Source organism: Crocuta crocuta, unplaced genomic scaffold (genome assembly GCF_008692635.1).
Source record: "Crocuta crocuta isolate KB4526 unplaced genomic scaffold, BGI_CrCroc_1.0 scaffold26, whole genome shotgun sequence".
Classification (NCBI taxonomy): domain Eukaryota; kingdom Metazoa; phylum Chordata; class Mammalia; order Carnivora; family Hyaenidae; genus Crocuta; species Crocuta crocuta.
Window position 1 is genome coordinate 8798110 of NW_027532249.1, and position 15800 is coordinate 8813909.

Consider the following 15800-nt stretch of genomic DNA (forward strand, 5'->3'; position numbering starts at 1 on the left):
TCCTGAGTGATCAAGTAACAAAAAGTAAAGATTTCCCATATATAAGTTTGAAGCTGAGGGGATAGAATTCAAAATTTTGTAAAAACAAGCACCTACTCTCCATATTCTAGTATAACTGTAGATAGTTAGATAAATATAATAACAGAGCAAAATTAGAAGCATGGATACTTGAACAAAGAATATAGAGGCTTAATAGGAAGAAGAATTCCAAGCTGGGGCTTAGAAAGAAAAGATAGAGAAGAATGGCTTCTCCATTTGAAATGCTTTATTTCTTGAGCTTTGGAGCCAGACAGCTGTGCTCAAACCCTGTGTTTACTGATCATGCAACTTTGAGTGAGTTATTTAACCTCTCCTGTTCTCTGTAACATTGAGACAATAACAATACCTATCAGGTAGGGGGTTTGAGAGGATTAAGTGAGTTAATGTAATGTAAAAGATGTAGAACAATGCTTGGAAAGGGTCATTATGCAAGGCCCCAATCAGTGCTATTATCTGCATTAAGCCTAAAAACATGGTGGTAGCAACTTGAACTGAAATGAGAACAGGCTTAAAGGCACTGCAGATATCCTACTGTTAGAGATCACAGCGTCATTTTAGCCAGGTTTTTTATGAAATTGTAAGTGTTTTAATTTCCTATCCCTGCTCTGGCAAGTTGTCACAAACCTCCTTGCTTAAAATAGCACACACTTATTATGTTATAGTACTGGAGATCAGAAGTCTGAAATGGATCTCACCGAGCTAAAGTCAGAACCTGGTCAGCAGGGCTGTGTTCCTCCTGGAGATTCTAGGGGGGAATCCATTTTCCTGCCTCTTCCAGCTTCTGGAGGCTTGCCAATATTCCTTCCCTCCTGGCTACCTCTTCAGTCATCAAAGCCAGCAATAGCATCACTGCTCTCTGCTTCTGTGGTCAGGTCTCCTTCTCCAACTCTTCTTGCCCTTCTCTTTCCCTTTCGAAGACCTTGTAATTATGTTGGGCCCACCTGGGTAACCGAGGATAATCTCTCCACCTCAGGATCGCGATCTTCATCACATCTGCAAAGTCCCTTTTGCCATAAGGTAACATCTGCACAAATCCCATGGATTAAGATGTGACCATCTTCAGGGAACCATTATTCTGCCTGCCACATAATCTGCCACCTAATACACGATATATTTCTTAAACCTAACCATTTTTTAAACTTTGTATGAAAAGTGCATGAAATCATCCAGCTGGTGCATTATCAGCTAAAAGAGATCACCATATATATGCAGGACTGCACAGATACTTCTTTTACGTGGAGATGGAGTTCTTAATTTTTGTGTCTGTTAGATTATCTTAAACCGTTAGATGATTTAGACTATGAAACTATGTTAGTCCATTTTAAACTATTTAAACTGTTTTTAACTATTGGGGCTAGCTTCCTTTTGGCCTATGAATCCATATTTGCTGCTTCCTTTTCATTTAAAATGCTTATTATTCACTTAACTTTACAGTAAAACATCAATTCTTTATAGACTTGAAATCTCCTTCCAATATCTATAAATATAAACTTGTGCATTTTATACATTTGCAATTAATGTGTTATACATAGTTTTGCCTTTTGTGGTACATGGTATATTTATTTTGTTTTTTAATCTTATTTATTTTTGAGAGACAGAGTGCATGCAGGTGAAGTGGGGGGCTCTGTCAGCACAGAGCCCTACATGGGGATCAAACTCATGAACCACAAGTTCATGACTTGAGCCGAATTTGGACGCTTAACCAACTGAGCCACCCAGAAGCCCCCATGGTACAAGTTTTATCTCAAACACTGTGAGCACTAAGTATATGTTAGGCCTTCTGTTAAGGACTAGGAGTAGAAAGTTGAAAAGACATGACTCCTGTCCTCAATGGGCTCTTACCATAGTGGAAAGGGGTGGGACACTGATGATAAGAATTTTAAAAAGGAGAAAACACTTTTAAAGTATATAGAATTGCCTAGAGTTGGAAATTGGATGACTGAGGTGTCAGGAAAGAAAGAGTAGAAATGACAACCAATCTATGGTTTGAAAAATTAGGTGCATGTTAGTACCTCCATTTGAGACAGATAATGGGACGGGTGAAGTTTGCATGGAGAAGATGATTTAGTTCTAGAACATTTTGAATAGAAAAATCTGTAGAATATCCAGTTTAAGATGTCCATGGGCAAACAGTCATTCATTCAAATACTACTTGGAGGTTCTTAAAATACTCCAGACAAGAGATGATTGTGGTTCAGACTAAAGTAGAAGCAATAAAGATAGAGGGAATTCAAGATAATCTTTCTACCTGGCCTTACAGGTGTCATGTTGGTCCAAAATCCTCAAGTGAGGAAGATGGGGAAGTGGAGGCAGCTTAATGTGTGATTCTGGAGTTCAGGGAGATGTCAGGACTGGGGAAAGTTTCACCAAGGTTATCACAAAGAAGGTAGAGCCAAGTTTGAGAGTGAATGAGATCACATTGGAGCATGTGTAAGTTAGAAGATGAAATAGTACAGGCCAGTTTGCCAGGCTATGCAGACATTAAATCACAGACATGAAGCAAAAGGAAGCAATAATAAAGAGCCAGAAAGATAGAAAAGAAACCAAAACAGCAGGGAAGCCAAGAGAAAAGAGGATTTCAAGAAAAGGAAAGTTCAACAAGTTCAACTACCAAAGAGCGGTCAAGTTAGGCAAGGAATAAAAAGTCTATCAATGAATCTGGCAATTAAGAACTAACTATTGGATATGCCAGTAGTTTCCCTAAGGCGATAGGATAAAAATCATTTTGTGTACATTTGTATGCATACATATGCTTATCATTTTAATAAATGCTTATTATTTTTAATGTCTATCATTTTAATGTAACTATACATAGCTATTGATGTGTGCTAATACACCATGGTCAGAATATTCATTTCTCAATTATTTAATAGTTGAGAATAATTAATAATTATTAATAAATAATAATTAATAATTGAGAATGCTAAATAAATTTAGCATTTGAATTTTTGTTCAGTTTTTCACCATTATGAATAATGCCATAACTATCCTTTTCAAAAAGATGTGGAAGCTTTTTTTCCGATTAGCATTTCTGCACGTTATGTACTCTTCTTCAATTCAAAAACAGAAGTACAAGCAAATCTTAGTATGTTAAGATAATTTAAATATTCTAATTTGGAATCATTATTCTGCAGAGACTTTTTGCCCTGTCATTTTCAGATGGAGATAATCACAGATGTCCGGACTACTGTCTAACCTCGAGTACACACTTCTAAAACAAGCATTTCCTTAGCAACTACATCTCGAAACCCTCCTGATGCAACAGTATTAACATACGATAATCTGTACCCGAGTCCATTTTCTTTCTCTACAACTGCAAACAATTTAACACCCATTTGTAACAGGTTTCTTCACTTTCAAATGTCTAAAGTAATTTCCCACCTATTAGCTATTTTTGTTGACCTCACTTCACTAGAGATCCTCAATCCGAGTTTTATTTTAGCAATCACAATTCTCTCATCTAATTAACAAAAAAATTGGGCCATTGCCTCAGTGGCCTACATTCAACCTTATTTTGACTGGCAATTTTCTAATAATATCTCACTGTCCTTTCCACCCCCATCCTTAGAATAGTAGTTTTTGTTTCATGGAGTTCATCCTCTCCCCAGTTCTCTTTGCCCCCATTCTGTTGTTCTCTCTCTCTCTCTCTCTCTTTTTGCCTTTCCTTTTCTTTATTTAGTAATGTATCCAAATCTTTTACTGTTACAAATGCCTCAAGGAATATCAAATTATTTATTTAGTAGAAATTCCTAGAATTAGACTACCCCAGCCAATGGGCATGCAAAATGTTAAAGATTTTTGTACACATTACCCACTGACCTCTGGAAAGATTATCTGAATTTTCACCCAGTACCTGTTTCCATTCTTGACACCTTTTTAGTAGATGCTTCTCTCTCCCAAACAAATCTACCTCCCTTTAACCTGGGTGTTAAGGGCTATGTGAAGTAAATCACTCTTTCAAATAGCGATTCTTCAAACACTTAATGATTTATTGTTTGCCCCTAACTCTTCATCACTCACTCCTCAAAAGACTTAGTTCCTTCAGAGCTCTCTGAGAAGAGGACTTACAGCATCCCAAGTGACAAATCATATCTAGTTCCAAGAAAAGCAGCATCCTTCTTTACTTGGGGTATAGTTGTGTGAGCAACATTTCAGTTGAATTTGGACTTCACAGCGTCCACTGAGGATACTTGGACATGAACACTCTGCTTCTATCAGTGCTAACTTGTCTGACAGCCATGAGAACCTGTCTTGCTCTCGGGTAACATTTGCAAGCCATTTTTTCATAGAAAATCATGCTGACATGTTTCTCCCACCCTGAATGGTGGGTTTCTCCCACCACTTAAATGGTTTGACATTATGTAAAATACCATATTTATCTTTATTAAATGCCCCCTTCTAGGAGCGCCGGGGTATGTAAATTGGCTGAGCCCCGGAGTCTTGATTTTGCTTCAGGTCATGATCTCACTGTTCATGGGATTGAGCCCCACATCAGGCCCTGTGCTGAGTGTAGAGCCTGTTTAAGAATGTCTCCCTCTTGGCGCCTGGGTGGCTTAGTCGGTTAAGCGTCCGACTTTCGCTTGGGTCATGATCTCGCGGTTCGTGGGTTCGAGCCCCGCGTCGGGCTCTGTGCTGACTGCCAGCTCAGAGCCTGGACCCTGTTTCGGAGTCTGTATCTCCCTCTCTCTCTCTGACCCACCCCTGCTCACGCTGTCTCTCTCTCTCTCCTAGAAATAAATAAAAATATTAAAAAAAAAAAAGAATGTCTCCCTCTCTCTCTGCCCCTCCCCCACTCTCGATCTCTTTTAAAATAAATAAATAAGCATTTTAAAAATGCCACCTCGGGGCACCTGGGTGGCTCAGTCAGTCAAGCGTCCTGACTTCGGCTCAGGTCATGATCTCTTGGTTCGTGGGTTCGAGCCCTGCATCAGGCTCTGTGCTGAAGCTCAGAGCTTTGGAGCCTGTTTCAGATTCTGTGTCTGCCTCTCCCCTGCTCATACTCAGCCTCTCTCTGTCTCACTTTCAAAAATAAATAAAGCTGTTTTTAAAAATGTTTTTTTAAATGTCACCTCACAGATATGAGTATGTCTTTCCAGCTCAGGGCTACCCTTCCCTAAGAACTGTACAGGTTGTGCACTATTCCAGGGGACACCATTTATATTGATAGTTACTTTAGTGTTATTTCTTACTATACTTTTCCAGCAAATGGCAGTAGAATCTTGAGGAAGGGGTAGCTTGCTTCTAATGTACCCACGTGCAAGTGCCATTGGAATACCTAAAAGAATGTTTTCTTCTGTCAAAATGGGGAATACTAAATCTGAACTACAATATTTTAAATGTTTTCCCGGTTGGTTAAGCATCTGACTTCGGCTCAGGTCATGATCTCATGGTTTGTGAGTTCAAGCCCCACATGGGGCTCTGTGCTGGCAGCNAGTGGAGGAAGTGCAGAGACAGAGAGGAAGAGAGAATCCCAAGCAGGCTCCACCGAGTTCAGTGCAGAGCCTGACATGGGGCTCAATCTCACAAACTGTGAGATCCTGACCTGAACTGAAATCAAGAGTCAGACACTTACCCAGATGCCTCTGATACAAAAATTCTCAAAAATATTTCAATAAAGTTAAATAATTATAAATAATGTAAAATAACATGACCAGACGGGATTTATTTGATAATGAAAAGAAACCTTAACTTTAGTAAAGATACATAATTCACAGGGTTAGGAAATTAAAGGAAAAAAATACAGGACTATCTTAATATATGCATAAAAGATATTTTGTAATATTCAACAGCTACTAATGATTGAATTAAAAATTATGACAAATTAGAAACAGAAAACACTGTTAAAGTGTATCTGGCAGGAACTTTGTGTCATGTTGGATCATCCCTTTTAAATCCATGAAGAAGATGGATTTCTTCTTCTAAAATGTATTGAACTAGGTTTTGGCCAGTTAGTTCTATTTCTATTTTTATTTTCATTATGTATAATTGACATATAACATTATATTTGTCTCAGGTGTACAACATAACGATTTGATATTTATATCTATTATGAAATGATCACCACCATAAGTCTGATTAACATTCATCACCATACACGATTAGAAAAAAAATGATTTTCTTATGATGAAAACTTTCAAGATCTAGTCTCTTACCAACTTTCAAATATGCAATGCAGTATTATTAGCTATAGTTACCATGCTGTACATTACGTTCCTAGGACTTAGGTATTTTATAACTGGAAGTGTGTACAATTGATCTTTAACAATTGCTTCCATTGCTTCCACCCCCAAATCCCCACCCCTGGCAACCATCAGTCTGTTCTCTGTATCTATGAGCTCGTTTGGGGATGGTTNTTTTAGATTTTGAAATCTATCCTTGCTGTTACAAATGGCAAGATTTCCTTCTTTTTTACGGCCAAATAATATTCCATTATATGTGTACCACATCTTCTTCTTTTTTTTTTAATGTTTTATTTATTTCTAGGAGAGAGAGAGAGACGGCGTGAGCAGGGAAGGGTCAGAGAGAGGGAGTCACAGACTGAAACAGGCTCCGGGCTCTGAGCTGGCAGTCAGCACAGAGCCTGACGCCGGGCTCGAACCCACGAACCGCGAGATCATGACCTAAGCGAGAGTCGGACGCCTAACCGACTAAGCCACCCAGGGGCCCCTGTACCACATCTTCTTTATCCATTCATCCATCAGGGGACACATATGTTGTTTCCATAACTTGGCAATTATAGATAATGCTGCACTGAACATGGGAATGTTAGTATTGGTTCTTTGCTGACATTTTTCTGTTGACACCACACATGTCTATAGCTTGTTCCCTGTTATTTTCCCCCTAGAAAGGCTCATATATGTGAGCAATATAATCCAAATTCCTGCATGTTCAAAGCTATCTTTTCACTTGAGTCTTTACACTTGAAGGAGAGCTTGACTGGATAGAGAATCCTTGATTCCTGTTTTCTGGGCCTGATATCTTATAGATGTTGCTCTATGTTCTGAGGTTAAGTGTTTCTGTGGGTTATCTGATCTCAACCTCATTTTTTTCTCCCTTAACCTGATTTTTATCTTTTTTGCCCAACTGCCTAAAGGGTTTCCAATAGTTTCTCTAAGATATGTCTTTATGTTGACCATTCTGAATGACTTGTCACTGATAAAATGGGTATCATTTCATTAAAACAAGTTGAGCCTTTTTTTTTATTTCAGCAAAGCTTTACTGAATTGTATTTTAAGTTAATTATTTTATGCTATTACTTTGATTTTCTTCTTCAGAATTACAGCCATGTGTATGTTGGATAGATTTCCTTGTTTCTCTAATCCTTATCTATCTTTTTATCACCACTTCCTCGCTCTTTTTCATTTTTATCTCTCGTGTCCCCTCATTTACCTTCCTTTTCTGCAGCTCTGCCAGTTCCTGTTTCACATCCCCAAGCTGTCTATGAGCAACCTTTTCTGGTATTCTCGTTTCTTCCCTGCGTTTTTGTAATTCTTCTTTGTGATCTTCTTTTAAAGCTGTAATTGCTTCATTGATTACTGTTTTGAATTTGGGGCATGTTTCCAATCTTCTCTGTGGCAACATCTTTCCCAGTGCACTTTTATTATTTACTCTTTTTTATATTCTTTTTTTTTTTAATGTTTATTTTTGAGAGAGAGAGAGTGCGCACGTGCAAGTAGGGGAGAGGCAGAGAGAGAGGAAGACAGAGAATCTGAAACAGGCTCCACACTACTAGCACGAAGCCTGATGTGGGGCTCAAACCCATGAACTGTGAGATCATGACCTGAGCCGAAATCAAAATGTAGATGCCCAACCAACTGAGCCACCCAGGCCCCTCTTTTTTATATTCCTTATAGTACCTGTATGTTTATTCCTTTTATGTTACTCCTATTTGAATGAGTCATATTTTCCTCGAGAATCAGAAGGTTCCTTCAGAGGGAATGGTGAGCACTGGTTTCCCAAGAATCAAGGGCTTCCTTTGCTGTGGTTACAGTTTAAACTGTTTCTTTATAATATGATACATCTATGCAGTCACACATCTTCCAACTCTCAGACCAAACCTAGTTCCTGTCTCCTTCAATCACTTCACATGGATGACCTCACAGGCTGCCTGTTATACGGGGACACAAAGGATAGAGTCATTTTCAGTATTGTTCTGGCCCTTCATGAAGGTTGCCCACTTACACTCCACCACCTACATCAGTCCCACACCTTTCACAGCTTTCCTTTCACACTGCAGCGCTCATTTTGCACAACTGTGTATGTGACAGAGTTCCGTTGCCTGCAGGTCCCCTTCACACCTCAGTTTACCTACCATGTAATTGTGACTTCCCTCCTTGGCTTTCTGCTGGACTCTGACTTGGGAGTTTGTGCATTTTCTGCTGGTTTTGCTGAAAATATGATTTGTGGGCTTCTCTTCATTTTGTTGTTGTTTTTGTTGGTTGGAATGGATTCCAGGAGAAGAAGGGAAAAAAACGAGTCCCATTAATATTTAGAAATAGTTTCCTCCTGCTTTCTTTCTGCAAAGATGATTTTGCATGAGAAAGCTCAGAGCATGTGTTTACCTATAGACCAAGTTGATTTTCTACCATCAAAATAAAAATAAAGCACAGTCAGCTTTTCTAACTACTTCTTCATAAACCCAGGCTGCTTCTCTTCCTGCTCAAGAGATCTTTTCTATTTAACAGACTATTCTAGGATGCTGCTGCATTGTAAATTCAAGCCCATCATGCTATTATCTTTTGGATGATTCAAAAGCCTTCTCTATCTTTGTCTTTTGCTACCACACTTTCTTTGACAATATTTAAGATTAGCTACCTTGATTCTGGGGTCCTACCAAAATTTCTTTGAGTACATAAAGATATCATTTGCCTGGGCACAAAAACTTAAGCTGAATGTTTTTAGGTGTGTCCTATTTTTTTTTTTTAATTTTTAATGTTCATTATTTATTTTTGAGAGAGACAGAGTGCAATAGGGGGAAGGACAGAGAGAGAAAGAGAGGGAGACACAGAATCCCAAGCAGGCTCCAGGCTCTGAGCTGTCAGCACAGAGCCCAATGCAGGGCTCGAGCCCATGAGCCATGGATCATGACTTGAGCCAAAGTTGGACGCTCAACTGAATGAGCCACCCAGGCACCCCTAGGTGTGTCCTCTTTTTAAAAAGGAAAAATATCTTTATTGAGAAAATTAATGTATTAATCTATTAATTTATCAATCTAGTAAATCTTATGATCTTTTAAATTAACAACCTGCAAGCTAATTTTCTAAGCAAAATGCATGTGTTTGACTAATAGAGGATCTTCATGCAGTAGTGACATCAGAGCCATGTTGATCAGGGAAAGAGAGAAAGATCAGATTCTGTAAACAAGAATAGCCCTGATGCCCAACACAGAACACATGCTTTAAGTCATTTTGCTCATAGCAATTATACTGTCATTACCCTCTCACCACAGCCTGCCAATTTCAGAGCTCCTTCCTTTATTCATTCAAAAAATATTTATTAAATGCCTACTATTGCCAGGCCCTGTGTAGTTGCAAAGGATACAGTGATGATCAGAAACAGACATGATCCCTACTCTCATGCTCCTTATTGTCAATGGGAAAGGAAACATTACTAAAATCAACTAAACAAATAAATTTAAATTAATGACTATGACAAGGGCTCCTGTTGAACTGTGGTCGAGCCGTCCGTTGTCTGCAGTCAGGGCTGCCCTTTCCTTTACTGGGCAGAATTGAGCTTCCCATATGACTAGGGCCCCAATGGATTCTAAGGGCTTGGGCAACTGGTAATTCTTAACATCACATAAACATCTTGTACCTTAGATCAGACTGCTGGGTCCCTAAGCCCAGAATGTTTATTCCCTGCCTTGCCTCCATCCAATGCATTCCTCATACTTGTCTTATGAGAAGAATGACCAATGGGGAGGCAGGTCTCTCCATAGTTCGTTTAACTAAGAGACTCAATGTAAGCAAGTCTTTTCAAAGATGCCAAGAGTATAGTGCTCCATGCACCTTCTGAGCCTACTGCTCACTAATACAAACCTATCCCAAGTGACCACTTTGCTCAATACCTATGAAGGAGAGTATGATACTCTAATGACATACCGACTTAACTTTAGGGAAGTATGCTCTAGGAAGTAATGGTTGAGATTACGTCTGGGGGAAGAGCAAGAGTCATTAGACTATGAGTCAAGGGAATCATGCAAAGAAGGCAGGAAGAAACAAAAGGGTCAGAGAGAAATCTAGCGTGGCTAGGTCACCAAGATAGTGCAAGAGGAGGTTGGGCAGATACGCAGGACTATATCATTCGGGGCTCTGGGGTTGTGTTTAAAATTTCAGTCTTTATAGCCTCACTTTTGTGTAGGAGGGTAGAAGTAGGGAAAGCTGACATTCACTTAGTCTTCTGAAAACATCCCTTTAGATGGAGTGAAAAGAAAAGTGGAAGAAGCAACAAAAGGTAAACTATAGTATTCCAGGTGCAAGATAATGGCGGGACAAGGGTGGAGATGGTGATATTGAGGCAAGTTGGATAAATCCAGAGAGTCCAAATTTACAGGACTTGGTGATGCAGAGGGAGAAGGAAGCGTCCAAAACAGGACCTATGTTTCTGAATTGCAAGGAAGATGGTGTTTCCATTCACTCAAGTGGGGACTTTGGTAGAGCTTCAGTCAGGAGCGGGCAGGGGAGTGAGGAGGAGAAAATTTGAGCTTGATTTGGATGCTGCTGTGGATGACATGCTGTGAAGTATCGAAGTGAATGTGTCAAGGACCTGAAGCTCCTATGGGAAAGCTGGAATGAAAATACAAATTTATGAGTCATCCGCATGTAAGATGTTTTCCTGGAATTCAAACTTCTCTTCCCCATGCTTCTTCTTCTACACTTTCCATCTTGTAGATCATTTTCCTTGATAGAGAAAATGGAAGAGCTTGAGAGCTTGATGTTTTGTCCTCTCCCTCCCTCCTCCCCACTGCTCATCCTCCCCTTCCTCCCCCTTCATCATCATCTGTTATACCGTTATGCCATCTGGCCCAAGACTTGGGATTCTCCTTGTTCTTCTGTTTGTTCCAGTTTATATCTTTTTTAAAGGCCTCTTTTTAAAATTGTCCTTGGCTTTTCTTTTTCTTCTCATTTTTTTTTAAGTAGGCTCCATGTCCAATGTGAAGCCCAATGTGGGGCTTGAACTCAAGACCCTGAGATCGAGACCCAAGCTGAAATCAAGAGCCAGACTTGGCCAACTGAGCCACCCAGGCGCCCACTTCTTGGTGCAATTCTTACAGATGCTCATCACTTACCTGTACTCACCCTTGATGGTAAACCCATCTCTCGTGAATGAAACAAGTTCCTTTAATGGGAACACCTCAAAACCCTCCTTGTACAATCTTTTGGTTTCCTTAAAGGCTTTCTTGTTTTTTATTCTCATCTAGATCATTTGACATCATCTCAACAGAATTAAGCATTGTGATCCTGTTTTCCCACCTGAATCACCGGCCTTCATTCATCAAACACAAGCCTGTCCCTTAGTCTCCTTCTCTTTTTTTCCTTTTCCTCTCTCTTCTCTTTTTCCTACTCTTTCTTTATTGTCATCGCCTTCCTCTCCCTTCTCTTCCCCTCACTCTCTCTGATTTGGGGATGTTTTTTCTTTATTGGAAATTAGCCATGACTAAACCTCAGCACAAAGGGTCCTTTGTGGTTAGGTCTATAGCTCATGAGTCCCCAAGGGATTCCTACATTTGGTATTATCCTCACTCTTCCCCTATTTCTCCCCATCTACTTTCTGCAGAATTGACATTATATAACTAATTCTTATCATTACAAACACTATATGGCAGTATTTCCATGACAAATTAGTAATTTCATTAATATATTTATTGAGGTCATTAATTTACCAACCATAAGTTTCCCTTATTAAAAAAAAGTTTCCCTGGAATTTAATGGTTTTAGTATATCCACAGAGTTGTACAAACATCATCACAACCTAAGATATGCACATTTTCATCACCCCAATAAGAAACTCTTTATTTATTAGCATTCTCTTCCCAGTACTGCTACCCTGTGCCCAGGGTGACCACAAATCCACTTTCTATCTCCATAGATTCTGCCTATTCCAAGACTTTCATATAAATGGTATCATACAATATGTGATCTTTTGTGACAAGCTTTTTCAATCAGCCTACTATTTTCAAGATGCATCCATGATATAGCATACATCAACACATAATTTATTTTTAATGCCAAGTAATATTCCATCATATAGATATACCACATATTTTTATTCATTCATCAGCTGACAGAAATCATGGTTGTTTCCATTTCTTGGCTATTGTGAATAATGGTGCTATTAACATTTATGTACAAATTTTTGTGTGGACACATGTTTTCATTTCCCCTGGATACTGGAGTGTGAGTCATATGGTAACTCTGCTTTATGTTTTGAGACAAATCAATCACTTAATTATTGCTTTTCCTTCATCATTGCTCATTGAGGCAGCCATGTTCTTATTAATTCAGGAGAGGAGAGTCTTAGGGTCTGGTTTTGCAATGGGACAAAGACAAGAAAGGTTGCAAAGTCTTTAAGCTAAAATTGCTTTGCTCAGTCATGTTGCCCTTGTCTGTTGATAATCTTGGAGCTGTCTGGCTGTTATGTTGGCACATTTTACTTGATAAATCTGGATTTTAATAAATGCTCAAATTCCATGAAGTAAAACACCTGGGAAAGGACACTGCAATACTTCCTTTGCACATCTGGGAAGGAGACGTACTCTTGTGTTTGCCCAAAGGTTTCTAAACGCAGCTTTAATTCATTTGAGGAAAACTAAGGAATTATTAAAGAATATGACTTATTTTAAGCGAATTTGATATTCAGAAGACAGGTATCTATTGTTATTTTACTACTGGAACCCTAAAGTCTCTCTCTATGTTAGCAATTAGAGTGTTGTATCCAATTTATATGTGTCTGTATACTTATCTTCAAAACTGTAAAATGCATCCGTCTTTCCGTCACTAGTCAGACAAGCCGGTATTCTTTTTATAGAAAATTGCGGAGATCACTCCCCCATGTGTATTTCTCCTTGACAGAATACACATTAGCCACTGTATGTGCTGGAAAGTGAGTCAATAGCTTAAGAATCTACCGAGATAATGAAAGATAGCAACGTAATTTTGCTGGGGTGGCGAGCGTGCAAGATTCTACAACTGCTAAGCAAAGCTGCATGGGCTTTAAAAATCTACACTATTTACTTAAGTGTTATTCTTCAGTTATAAGATTTGATTTCATTAGGTATCTTCATATGAATGAAAATGTAAAGTTGCAAGTCTAGAGTTGTGAGCCATGGCCAACCACTCCGCACCTCCCAAGTTCTGTGTTTACTGCCTTACTCACCCACTTTGCATCGGCAAATCATAGAGAGAAGCTAACTGCTCTCAGCTGCACTACACCAAATCAAAGCTGAGATGAATAATGAACTTAATTTTCCATAAAGACATTCTGTTTGGCATTTCAGCTAATAAGGTAAGCTAATGGCAATTCTGGGCTCTGGAAAAGAAAATGAACAGTCTCTTTGTGTTTGATTTCTGTGCTAATCCATAATTTTTCTTTTAACGTGCTGGAGAGAATTTCATGTTTCACGATGTGTGTGAATTTGAGATTAACAGTTTTATAAAGAGTACCCCCGATGCACCCTTTTTGGTTTATAAGGTTGCTTATGGTACTAGAGGGGCTAAGGGAGAAATCTGCTTTCCTAGTAAGAATGACATCTCCATAATAATATTTTTATCATCTATAGTGCAAAATGAATTTACTGAAAGAGCAGAATATTTAGATGCAGCAAGGACAGACAAAATTATTTAAGCACTGCTTTTTTAATGTATTTGGCATGGTATATTGTAAATTGATGTTGAATGTGCTCTAGAGAAAGCAGAATACATACATCATGTTGGTTTCTGCGTCTTTTATTTCTAAGTACATGTTATTCTAGAGAAGGTAGTAATTTTCAATTGCTGAAATTATTCCACAGCTTCAGGGTAGGTGGGTTTTATTTTGTAAGGTTGTATTTTTAAAATAGCAGCATAACGGTAATGTGAATTTTCATCATTATTACTTTCTTGATTTGCCATGGCTGCAATGATTTCAGTCCATGTGGAAATGTGATTGTTTTTCCTCTAAAGTTCTTGGGACCAAAATCCAGCAGACCTCTCTGAGCCTTTTTCATTGCTACCTTGGCTACTATGTATCAAAAATCAGAAGGGATAAAACAACTACGTGGTTGGCTTAGCTTTTTGAGATACAGTTCTTCAGTGCTTAACACTGGGATTTTTATTTTACTTAGTACATAGCACAAACTAGCGAAAACTTAGCAAGATGGGGAAGAAATGATCATCTTTTCTTTTTTAGAAGGACAACAAAAATGAAAAGTGCGATTAAGATTTATGTTTTCTTGGCTCACTGCCTTGTCACCTGAAAAATCAAAGGCTCTATTCTTTCAAAGTAGGTGACCTCAAAAGAGATTTCTGAAGTTCTATGCAAAACAGCCAAAGGATGTGGGAAATTTTGGAGAAATGAAAAGGAAATGTTTTTCCCATTCCTACTGTTCCAATCTGCCCATTCTGTTTTTACGCGTGGGAAATGGGCTGTGGGCACCAGATATTTTTGTTTTGTGGAAATCTTTAAACATCGCAATCAGACTTTTATAGAAAATGAAGAACTTTTATCCTTCCTCCCTTTAAAATGTTCACAACATCCGTTTTCCCTTGAAGTATAAAGGGGGTGCTAAGTTTGAACACAACTATCTGGCTGCCACCAATGACTTAGTCCCCTTACAGATCACCGGTGTTCCAACTACAAATTTTAAGCATTTCTTTTGGAAAGCCTCTAATTTAGTAAACATATGAGAAGTCGGAGTGTAGCATTTTAGTCTACCACAGTTCATTTTTAAGAACACCAAGACAGACATATGTTACTCTTCATACTTCAAAGTTTTAAAATATGTTCAATTTCACGGCTATTCTCTGTTTACAGAACTCTGTTGGAAGCGCATATATGGTGGATTGTTTTGGATTTGTAAGGTGTTCATTTTCTTTTCCTCTTTTTTCCCTTTCCCTCTCATACCCCATCGCTCCAGACCATTCTTGACCATCCCACGTGAATGCAGCGTTTTGCTTCCTTAATTCTGATTCCCCTTCTCCTCAGTATCACTGACCCAGAACCTCTGCATTGCACTGTGTCTATTTTATTTATTATTGTTAATGTTTATTTATATTTTAGAGAGACAGATACAGAGACAGACCATGAGCAGGGGAGGGGCAGAGAGAGAGGGACACAGAATCTGAACCAGGCTCCAGGCCCTGAGCTGTCTGCATAGAGCCTGATATGGGGCTTGAACCCATGAACCATGAGATAGTGACCTGAGCCGAAGTCAGACACTTAACCGACTGAGCCACCCAGGCATCCCACACTGTGTCTGTTTTAAAGCTGGAATTAACAAACCAGAAAGCAAACTTTCGTAACCACCAAGTTGTTGTTTTCTAGTCCCTGTCATTTGTAAACTAAGAAAACCTTTATAGCGGCACACTTATTTATCTGCTATTGCAGTATAAAACCAGCCCGATGATGAGAATGTGCAAGGCTATTCGACTAGCATTCTTTTCAGGATTCCATTTTCTACAGTGGTCAACCCACTCATGCTTCAAGATGAGATGCAAAGTTATTAGTCCTTTCAGACATTCCTAGCGATGCCAGCTGCAAGGCATGTGTTATTTACAGGCTCCCAT

General features: G+C 38.9%; 1 protein-coding gene across 5 annotated transcripts in view; it reads left to right on the top strand.

Annotated features, from left to right (window-relative positions):
- DLGAP1 (DLG associated protein 1) overlaps positions 1 to 15800 on the top strand; it is a 324532-nt gene that overhangs the window by 19461 nt on the left and 289271 nt on the right. The window contains exon 1 of one of the 5 annotated variants that reach the window (XM_077778157.1): positions 13479 to 13542. The exons of the other annotated variants lie outside the window; for them this stretch is intronic. Within the exon in view, the coding sequence (XP_077634283.1) occupies positions 13492 to 13542 (51 nt within the window). The 5' untranslated portion in view covers positions 13479 to 13491. Of the gene's footprint in view, positions 1 to 13478; positions 13543 to 15800 lie in introns of those variants that run through there. 5 annotated transcript variants of the gene reach the window in all.